This window comes from Mesitornis unicolor, unplaced genomic scaffold, assembly GCF_000695765.1.
Source record: "Mesitornis unicolor isolate BGI_N332 unplaced genomic scaffold, ASM69576v1 scaffold8299, whole genome shotgun sequence".
NCBI lineage: Eukaryota > Metazoa > Chordata > Aves > Mesitornithiformes > Mesitornithidae > Mesitornis > Mesitornis unicolor.
In genome coordinates, this window is record NW_010207913.1 from 1 (window position 1) to 11,547 (window position 11,547).

Below are 11,547 nucleotides of genomic sequence, written 5' to 3' on the forward strand. Positions count from 1 at the left end.
GGTAGGGGGGGCGGGGCGTGCCGGGCCTGTGCCGGTGAGGCTTTTTGTTTTGAGCTCACTTTAAACCGGCCTGTGCCGCAGTGATAATATCCCGCTGTGCGATCAGGGGTGGCTGTATGCTCTGAGGAGAATAACCCAGAGCCCCGCTTCGATGGAAATGGGGGGCTCTGCTGTGTTTCCCCTGATGCTTTTTGAGCTTTGCCTCTTGAAGCTCGCTGTTACTGTCAGTCTCCTCTTGAAAGGAGGCCCTTGTGGCTAAGGGGAACGCATCAGGGCAAACGTCGGCCTTTGTGCTACCTGTTTCAGGGAGGGTCCTGCTGAGGGAGGTACAGGCGCTCACTCTCCACAGAGGCCAGTACACAACATCCCGGCGGACAGCTGCAGTCCCTCAGTTACAGTGCACGGGCGGCACTGCTGGATGTTCTCATGTACCTGAGGTCGTCCAGTGTTACAACAAAGGCTGGGACGGTTATGATGTACAGGTAACTACTTAAAACTTGTTAGAATGTTTTGTGAAATTATCCTTCCCCAGAATTGGTAACTTCTGAAGGAGAAAAGAGTAATGGGCTAGGGTATCAGTTCAGTTTGCTTTTTGTTAGAGGACGTTTGGCAGCTAAAACGTAACCTTGAATGCTTTTGTGTATGGATTTTCCAATATTACTTTTAGTATATCTTTGAAATACTCCTGAAGGCTGTAATTTAACAACATGACATAGCAAACCTTCATTGGTTTTAATTAAAGTCTTGCTCAAGTTTATAAAATCAAACCCTTGTGAACCCCAGAGGATGCTCTTTGATATTACTATGTGGATTTCCAATTTTTTTTTAGTAGAAGGCAATAGAAACATTTTAAAAACTAAATTTCAGACTTGCATGACTTCCTGTTGCACGTTAGCGTGTCAGTACTACTCAGTAAATAGTCACATATTTCTGTTTTGTTAGCTGTTACCTAGGCTTATGCCAATAGATTAACTAGGAGTCAAGGCTGAAGAAAATTAGTAAACCCAATACAATATTGTAAAAGCGCAGTCAAATTGGAATTGGCAGTTGTTACTGCTGACCTGAATTACTAATTTAGAAACTACTGGGGTTTTTTTTCTTTCCCAAAACATGCATTACATGCAGTTAAAGGTAATACCTAAATTCGGATGCTTTGAGGAAATGAGACCAAAGAGTCTGCATGTATTCAACTGCAGATTGACAATCTGTTCGTTAAGTGTTGCATGTAAATGTCTAATGATGTCTGTCCCCATTTCTTTTGATTTCTGTGTGGAAACAAATGTAATCAGGTGTACTGGATTTCAGGTTTCCATTTTGTGTTTTTGTAGCTGCCATCCAGTTTACATAGGATGGGCATATACTAAGTGACTGTTGCACAGGATACAGGTTATTTTTAGAAGTATTCCTATACGTAAAGAAGGGATACTTGAAAAACCTGTTCAGTGAAGAAGAAAATCTTCCGGAGTTGTTACTGTTCTGTGTTCTGAAAGATCATATTTTTTTACCTTAGAATTTTAAAAAAACATTGTTAGTTAACTTCAAATATCTAGTATAAGAGTGCTCAGAAACATCTTACCGTGTGGCCTTTTAGATAATTTTGCAGTTACAGCTTTATCTCAGAGCATATTTGGGGAAGCAGACAGGTATTTTCATCTCCGGAGCAGGAGGCTTTACTTTGTATTGTGTTTATCTTTTCAGTGGCAGTGCAAAGCAGACTTGAAAAATACCCACCGTTTTGGACGAATTGAAGTGAGCTGCGAAGGCTACGATTATCCAGATGATCCTTATATCTTGAGAGGCTCCTGCAGTTTGCTGTTTAGGCTTGAGCTGACTGAGGAAGGCGAAAGGAAAGTGAAGAACTCTGGAAGTTTTGGTTCTGGCTATTACCGGTCAAGCAAGGACTCTTCTGATTATGGTTCTGGAGTGATTGTTGTAATTGTGCTTCTGGGTCTTGCTTTTGGAGTATACAAGCTCTTCCTCAGTAACCAACAGCCTCAGCAGAGTTTCGGTGACAGTGGTGGATTTGCTGGACCTTCCTGGTGGAGTCAGCAGGCACCTCCTCCTCCTGGTTTCAAGTCCAGCTTCACAGGTAGGGCTCCAAGCCATTTACAGTACTCAGAAGAGCAAGCAGGATTATACTGTTTTATCTGCAGTAAGTTCAGGTGGGATAGACCTAAAACCAATACCTTGGCAGTTGATTCTGCTGAATTGGCTGCAGAGCCTGCAGCCAACTTTGCATTCTGTTCTTTGTTCTAAAGTGAAAAGAAAAACTTGGTTTCCCACAGGCTTTCAGGGGAGGCTGTGCAGCAAGCTGCCCTTTGAACCATCTCCCCATCCTCTGCAAATATTCTTTTCATACTCTGAAATACGAGGATTGTGGCAGGGAAGTATTTCATAAGTATCTGGAAGAGAGGATAGTCTTATGGAGGCAGAAACAAACTCATGCCAGAAAAAGCACTTTGAACCTTGACAGAAGGCTCTTTCAGCTGTTGGGCTGCTGACCCCTGGTTTCATTCACAAAACAGACAGAGTTGAGTATCATGTACCAGTCCTCTGTTGAACAAGTGCCTCGGTGTAGTCTCAGTGGTTGAAAGATCTGGCTCCCAGAGCAGAGAACAGTGTCTGTGGGCTATCATTAGAGGTGCAGCAGCTGAATCTCTTGTGGTGCCTTTCATCTGAAGTTGGCAATTGTATCAGCAGTGACAGGGCTGCTGCTAGGGAAAGATGCACTTTTTCTTTTCCTAGCAAACTGATGACTTTTGTCACTTAATAAATGGACTGCTGTAGGTGGTCATAGTGTCTGAGGGAAATTATTCATCTGATATCTGACCAGCTCATTAAACCCTGTGAACATGTGAGATGCTCACAGCACTGGAACTCAACTTATATTCTGACAAGCAGCATAATGTCTATATTTTTGTGTGTGAGAGATAGAGAAGGGGTTCTACCAGGTAAATAAATAGCAAGGATAAAGTTTGCTTTGTCAAAAGTTTGTGTTTTAGTGATGCTGGTTAATGCTTTCTACCAAGTTTTCTCAAGCCATTTGGCCAACGGTATAACTTTGTGCCAGTATAACTACTGGATACCCTTGTGCAGGGCACATCCAGCAGAAACTTTCAGATGTACACGCAGCAAAAATTAAAGAGGTTCTGCTTCTGTATTACTAGTGGCTTTGCAAATTGGTTTCCGTGTAGTTATTTCAGACTTTTCAAACAGTCTGTCTGTGCTGCCTGTGCGTCCATGATGTTGTGTGGACGTGCCGCTTGCCACTGGCATTGACGTGGTGGTTACCAAGAGCCCTGGTCATAGGCAAAACAGAGAGAGGAATTACTTTCTTTTTTTCTGTCCTGTTCAATTAATTGCACCAATGTGTTTTTCATTGCATGAGTCTGAAATCTGACAAGGGTAGGGCCTTGAAAATGTTTTCTTGATTAATACGGAAAATTGAGGCACTTAAAATGCATGTGGGGAGCCATATAAGGCTTAACTTATGACATTTTTAATAACAAGTGTCAATGCTTTCTCCTTAGATTTCAAACAGTGTAAGAAGGAAACCTCTTGATTGTGGGGCCAGCTTAAAAATAATAAAAATAGTACGCATTTAATATGTATGCATGCATTTAGTATCTGCCTTAATTTTTGACATCAGAGTGAAAACACATCTCTGTGTATGTCCATACATTCCAGGAGTGTATTGGTCTTTGAAAATCTGGGTGGTTATGAAAAGCAATGTTATTCACTTATTTCTGTTAATATTTAATTTACCTGATTTTAAATCCCCTTAACATGCAGAATGCATCCTGTTAAACTTGTTTAGCTAGCCTATCTTAATTAAATTCTGCTTTTTTCTCTGTTAGTGGGTTGACACGATCCTTAATGTTTGCTGTAGATATGTCAACAAAAAATGACTCAGTTTTCTGAGTCAGTGTTCAGCCATGGTGCTTTTGAACAAATGAATCGGTTCATCTCCATGATTAACATGGCTTTTACAGTAAATGAAGTACTTTTGTTTTGGTTGGGGGTTTTGTTCCAAAGCAGCATAGTTTAATGAGTGTATCATCTCAATGAGAGTTTCTCTTTCTTCCAGTGCGTTGAAACTGAAATTCAACACAAATCCAGTGTAGACTCAAACTAATTATTTATTTGAATCTCCCATAGCTTCAGTCTGCACCAGCTTGAAGATAAACTGGGTCCTGTATAACTTTTACACACACAATCTCTGGTCCACTTGTTTACATGGGCATATTTCAGGGAGAACATATTTTTATCTTCAGTCTTTGCCTTTTACACTTCCAAATGTGTTAAACCTCTCGTTGAGCTTATTCTTGCATCAATGGGGTTGGTTTTGGGTTTTTTTTAGACCAGAAAATTATTCAGCTTTGTTTTTGCATCTTCTCTTCTTATTTCTAAATGGAAGACATTTGATTCTGAGTCAGAACCTCATGTTATACAGGTCACAAGTAAAAAATCTGTGACTCCTGCCTCCACAACCCACTTTATGTGCCTGCAGCTCCATCAAGGTACTTGAGATTGGTGACTCATACATAATAAAAACTTTGCAATGTAGTTGCAGTTAGCATGTCTTTTGAAAACAAATACCAGACTAGAATTGCCCAGAACAGTACGAAATCATGTTAGCCATTAAACTGAGTCACTGTTACTCAAAATGTGCAGCTGCTCTGGGTGAGATTAGAAGGGGTGTATCTTAGGGGTTAGTTCAGTGTTGGATTTTTTGTACTTGATTTTTGTTCCTGCATCTGCTTTTGGCCTGCTGTGTGACCTTGAGCAGATTATTCTTTCTTAGTTTCCTTTTCTATTTTTAATCTAACTTGTCTGTTTATAAATCTGCAGGCAGGGACTCTGCCATGTTTTGCAAACATCAGGGCTGTGAGATTGAGTAACGTAGAACTCTTTGCATTGGTGTTTATTTCTTGTTTTTTTCTGCTTTGTGGACTGTGAGGTCTTTCCAGTTAAACTTGATCAAGAATCTACTGAAACTGGGAGGAGAAGTTTGTCTTAATTTCCTATTATCTTCAACAGGGGAGAGTCTTGTTGCAACAGCTGCCCTGAGGATTAGGTGCCACTAACTGATACGTTTTCCATTTTCTTTTTGTTAAAGAAGGCAACAGCTTTGGGACTCATTCCAGCCATGGAACCAATTCAGGACCAGGATTTTGGACTGGATTAGGAGCAGGAGGCTTGCTAGGCTACTTGGCTGGCAGTCACAGGTAAAATATGCATGCTATCAGATTTTCAGTGTTTAAGCTTTCAGGGGGTAACTATGAAACTACCATGTTTACATTGTTTCTAAGCTTGCAGGACTGCATCATTCAAGCTATAAAATCCTACTTCTGAAACAATTTTAAGGAGCAATCTGTAGCTCCAGCAGCTGAGACATTTTAAATATGTTTCTGGGGAAGAAAAATTTGGAGCAGTAAGGTACTCCATTCTGCTTTAGCTGGTTGTTCTGACCTGGCACGATGCCCTGAAAATTTAAAAGAAGCATTTAAACAATCTATCTGTAGACTGCCTTAAAATGCAGATAATAATATTAAGCATAAAACCATCTGTGGATTGGTCCCTTGTGTCAGTGTCATCTCTCCTAAACTCAGTCTGGATGGCAGCTGCTCTTCTGTGATACTCAGTGTGGCCGGATAGCTTTTAATCTGTAGTCTCCTAATGGCCCATGCGTGGAAAGCCAAGAGGTGTGTTTGTTCAAAGGACTTGTAGGTCATACGTAAGTTGCGTTTTGGAAAAACTTATCACAAACAGCACTCAAAAGCAGCTTCTGTGTAAAAGTTCAGAAGTAAACATCTGCTGGGCATGTTTGCTAAACACTTCTAGACATTTAAAATGCATCATTTTTAGATAAACATTTTAAAGGGAACAACTGCTGCCATTTTAGGCTTCACTAGAGAAAATATGTGGCTCCTGCAGGAAACCTTGAGAGCCCAATCAGCTTTCTCTGTTTTTCAAATAACTGCATGTGTATCAAGTCTAATTCCATAGAAATGCAGTAATATAACAGACTAAATATAACCACATACAGGGATTTTTAATATTGAAGGTTTGGAAGTAAGGTCACGTGGACAGGAGTGTGTTAAAGCACCATCTTCCACTGTAAAGTTTTGGGTTGTTTTTCTGGGGGTGTTTTGTTTTGTTTTGGGTTTGGGTTTTTTTTGTAATGACAGAAGCCTTATCAGGATTGCCTGTTTATTAAGGAAGTGAAAACTTGGGCTGTAAGAGAATTTCTAAAGTTTCCCACGTGCAGTCTTTATGTCATAGAGTGAAGTAAGATGAAACAGAGACGGTGATGCAATCAATAGCATACATTTACTTTGAGTAGAGCTTTAGAGGTTGAAAGGTCATATCTTGGAGTGGATGATCTTAAGTCTTTTCCAACCAAAATGATTCTATGATCTTGTTTTATTATATTAACCCCGCTAAGAATTCTTAGAAGGTATAATGCATTCAAGATTTTATTGACTTGATATTTCTTAAATCATAAATACATTGTTTAAGCATTGTATTTGTGTATTATCTACATACAGGTTGGTTCCTTGATTTCTGCAACAAACCCTTTTCAGTAGCCACCTCTTACTGTTCAAGATTAGAGGCCTAACTGAATATTTAAGTCCAAGTACATTAACAAGTATTCTAACTTGGGCTTCTTTCTTTTAAAACAGTCTTTGGTTCACTGTTTTTTTTCCCTTAGACATTTGAAATTATGTGTCTGAAGACGTTGGTGCCAGAAAGTGCAATAGCTGTTTGCAGATTTCAACAGCGGGAAATTCCATATCCATAGAAGCAAGTTGTTTAAATCAATGAGTCAAAGGTCACGATGTATTGTCCTAGTAGTACAACCTTTTCAAAATAGTTAACAGATCAGAGCCAGGTTTTCTTTTGTCTTACGTGGCTGGGACTTAGATGTTGCCAAAATGTGTTAAAGCTTCAGTTGTCAAATCTACTTTCTTTGTCTGACAAAATCAAATGTCAGAATTTCAGAGGGAAAAATTTCCTCATTTGCAATTGTTAGAATTGCTTATCCTGAAGAATGAGGTTTCATTTACTTTTGAAAGTCTACAGGCATTTTTGTGACAACACTGGATATCCTTGCTCTCAGCACATTAATTACACCGAGTAGGGAGATTCACAGCTTTGAAACAGCTGTCTGTTTATAGGTTTCCTTCAGAGATGCAGTCCTCTTGTTTGGAGTGGTAATTCTTAATTTTCCATAAGGTCACTAATGAAACCTTCTTTCTATTGTTTCTCATCAGAGCACAGCCACGTTCCCCATATTACGGCATGTGGACTGATCCTGCAGCTGCACCTCCAATGAATGGGCAGTCGAGCAATTCCACAGAAAGCAGCAGTTCAGGAACAAGAACTGCTTCTGGTAAGGCAAAAGACCTTTCACCTCCTGAAGCTTGAGAGACTTTGACCTGTCAGAAATACACAGACGTTAGTTGAGGTTCAGCAAGCGCTCTTTCCTCTATTTTTCCAGTTTACTACATGCTCACCTGTAGCATGTCCCATGTTTCTGTTTCCCATGGAAGCAGGGCAGCTCTGTGGGGCGTGAAACTCCCTGCAGGCCTACGGTGGGCATGGTTCCACCAGCACTGGGTTTGTCTTCATCTGCAAGGTGCTTTCTCCTTTGCTGTGCACGACACATGCCTTTCTCTAGCAAACATGTGCAGACATTGTTAATCTGTAGAAAGCAGGTTGTCTAATCTGCAATAATAGAATATTTTTCAGGCCAGCCAGCCCACAGTTGCTTCCTGTTCTACTTTGTGAATATGTTTAACTCATCTCACTTGCTGCCTTTAGTGTTTTTATTGCTGAGGAGAGCCCAATGGAAAGGCTGTGGTGGAGCTGACACTTCTTTTTTCTCTTTGCAGGCTTTGGGGGCACAAAACGAAGATGAAATCCTTGATGTTATTACATCTGAGTGATACAACTAAATCTTCCTGTGTACTAGCACTTTTAAAATTAGTAGTAGGCTTCAGAAGTGGATATGAGATGTGAAGTACTAGGCAAAGAATTCCTTTCTTTCCCTGTGGACATGTGGACCCTCACTCTTGTTTAGGATATCACAGGTACTGGAACAACTGCTATTTCGAAACAGCAGCTTTTCATAAGATACAAAATAAACTCATCCAAGTTAAGAAGAATGATGTTACAGTGCCTATATATCTGTTTATATGTGAGGGATTATGGCAGTGGTATCCTTACCAGATTTTTAAAGCAAGTAGTTTACTCATGTTCTGGGCTTAATTTCATTTAATCCAGAAATTCTGAGTTGATTGGTTTATTTTCTTGGTCCAGCATCTGAAAGACCTAGTGTGTGATCCACCTGATATCTAAGAGGTGCTGTTTTTTGATGCTTCTTTTGTTTGTATTTGTAAATTTGATGTGATCATTACTGTAAGTGCAGTCAGATACTCAGATGAGTGCTCGGGTTTTTCCTTGGTGGAAAAGAGAAAAACTAGAGAGGGAGAAAGACTAACATTAGTTAATGTTTGTATTTATGCTATGCGACTGTTTGAGCCAAAATTTGCAGATTTTATGACACACTGTATTTTAGGATTTGTCCAAGTGGCTGTGCAAACCTGGAGGATTTTTTTTTATAGATTACTAAAATATAATAAATAACCTGCAATGAGACAAGATGGTCCTTCTCTAATTAGGACCGTTTTCTGGAAGACTGAGGTAATTTAGCTTCAGGTGGCCACAGACACTTTGCCCGCATTGAGGCTTCAGGCTTTTTATGGTGGATGCTAGCAATGCCGTGAGAACTCCTGCTGTGAATGGTCTGCTCTGGTCTGAGCTGTCAAGGATGCAGTAAATCAAAGATACTCATTGCAAAAGGGAAGGGAACATCCTTAATGCAAAGCTGGTAGTATCTCTAAAACACAGCAGGCCTTGAGACTAAGCAAAACATTTGAATGTCTAATGAGATAGAAACTTTCCCAAATGTACTTCTAAAAAACAAAGTGCTGTCAAGAGTGGGAAGCAGAGAGGCCTTGTTTTGTTCTGTGATTATATTTTGGGGCTCTGAGAAGTGTCACATAGTTCTTGTGTGATTGGCTGTGCCCCGGGAGAGGCATTGTCAAAAAAACAGAGTGAATTTTCTCACTGGAAGACTGAAAAATGGGCTGCTTGACCACCAGGTCCTCTCCAGAGGCCATTCTAATACAGCTTAGAACTGTGTGTGTGCAGAGCTTTTCTGTGCTGGCAGCAGCCTGAGAAGCACAGCTTTCATCCTTGTGAAAATACCGAGTCTGGGAACTGATGGAAACCAGTACAGCAAAAGCAAAGCGCTGTTTTGCTGATACAAGCTGCAGCACCACAAGTTGATTTAGTAGGTATGGTTACTCTAGGGAAGTGACTTCACTGTTACTCATCAAAAAGCAGCTATGTCCATTCATGAGGACAGAAATAATTGGCTGAAATGATAATGCCCGAGCTCAATGCCTGACTTAAGCAACAACAAAAACCCCACATAGAAATCTTTAAGAAGTCAATAGAAGCTATAAAAAAAGTATAGAGCTTGCACTAAAAATGTGAAAATATTGATAAAATTGATAACTTGAGGGTAAAGTAGTGGTTTGCTGCTTGAAGCTTGGGGGGGAAGTATCTTCTTTAGCAGCCTGCTCTAACAACCTAGAAAGCAGGGAAGTGCCAAAAGACCTTGCTGTTGGCCTACTGGAAAGTTTTGTCTATTATGAGGATGATAAATCTTTATCTTTTTGACCAAATACAGCAAAATAATGTATTAGAGATGTGGAAATTTTATTTATTTCTAAGTGTATTCTGATTGAAACTTGTCACTTGTCAATACTCTTTGTCAGCTAAGTACATAACAATTAAACTGGATTTTTGCTAACTGGGTAGTTTAAAGCTGTAGATTGCTCTCAAATTGATGCATTATGAAATGTTTTAGACAGTGTTTTCATTCGTATGTATAGTTTCTGCGTGAAGTGTGATTTGATGCATAAACCTGATGAATTACCACAGTTTCTGAATCTGTTTGTAGGCTATTTTTGCCCTTTCCTTTGATAAAGTAATGAAATAAGTGAATAAGGACTATTTTTGTCTTTAAAGCACTGTCTTGAGGCCTGCAGGGATGGCAATGTGTTTTTCAGGGTTGGCTATGTCTCACTTTCCCAGGTGGTGTAATAACGTCCTTTATTCCCAGACACAGAGCTGGGAAGCTGTATATTTTGTTTCAACAAAATAAAACAATACTGGGAATCGTTATTCTTTGGATTGCATTTTCAGTAACAAAATGCTGAACTATGTAAACAAACAAAGGGTTTCTTGTAAATCAAGGTTTCACATCTGTGCCTGCAGAAGAGCTCTGTGATGTTGGTGAGTTCCTGGTTTTACAAGGCAATTAGCTGAACATTTCAAAAGAAGTTAAGACCACTGCTGCTGTTCCTGGTTGTGGATATAAAAAAAACTCTACCCTGGGAGAGCAGCTGATGGATCTGCTTCTTATATTGGGAATGCATCACTGCTGATGCAGACGTGGCCTACAGATAGAGGCAGTTCAGCTTTTTGGCAGCACAATGTAGGGTTACACGGAACCTGCAAATTCTGATATCAAAGTTTCCTTGATCGAGGATGTTGATGAGATTTCTGAATGAACAGAACTTGCGGAAGGCAGCTTAGAGCTCATACTTGTGAGACACCTTGAGCTTCCTCCCTGAACATCTGATCTGGAAGGTCCTAATCTTCCTTCCACTACTGGAGAGGGTTTTGGCACCATCTTCACAGCAACTTCATCATTGCAAGGCATATGTAAATATTTAAACTGTTAAATGCTGTTGTAAGGTAATTGCACTTCTGCTTGGCACCTGGGACTAGTTCTGCTCCTACACTGACATGGATTATATCCTCACACAAAGCTAAAGCTCATTATGGGAATGAAACTGCTGGGTTTACAGCTGACTTCCCCTGAAGCATGTGATGAAAGAAAAAAAAGATGCACAGAGATAAGCTTTCTGCATGCAGCTCTGTCTTGTGACTCAGCTCCCAGGTCAGCTCTTGGCTAGCCCTGCAGACTCATGCTATGCAACGTGCTCTTCTCTGGGTGCAAGGTGTTAGACTTATCAGCAAAAAAAAAAAATAACCTTACATCATATTTACTTAACTTCCCTTTTGGAACTTAGTGATGTAAAGCCAGGTGGCACAATTTCCAGCACTGGGAGTTGTTGCAGAGGGAAGTTGTTGGAATAAAGCAGCAGGCAATGCCTGCCTGCCTGCGCAGCTGCCGAAAAGCTGAAAATGCAGCATTTGTATGCAGGCTGTTGTCTGCCTAGCACCAGTGCTCAAAATCCCGCTACGTATTTTGCAGAAACCTTCCTCTGCAGCAGTTCTCCTGCTTTCCCAATATCGTGTTGCAGTACAGTAGTTTTCATTTTCTGACATCTTACTTACGGCAGCTGTGTTCTGCGAGTGCTAATGAAAATAATCAGCAGATTCCCTTTGTGGCCTGTGTTTCTTCTCTCCTGCTGTCTTCCCTCTTCTGGTTCCCTCTGTTCC

The 11,547-nt window shown here is 40.4% G+C and overlaps 1 protein-coding gene across 1 annotated transcript; it reads left to right on the forward strand.

The window, feature by feature from the left end:
- Positions 1-306: 306 nt before the first annotated feature.
- SARAF (store-operated calcium entry-associated regulatory factor) lies at positions 307-7,924 on the forward strand (the record flags this gene model as incomplete). The annotated part of the gene is made up of 5 exons (XM_010192294.1): positions 307-482; positions 1,699-2,089; positions 5,120-5,228; positions 7,278-7,396; positions 7,899-7,924. Coding segments are annotated over 5 exons (821 nt in total), but the record flags the coding sequence as incomplete, so codon positions are not given.
- Between the last annotated feature and the right edge of the window lie 3,623 nt (positions 7,925-11,547).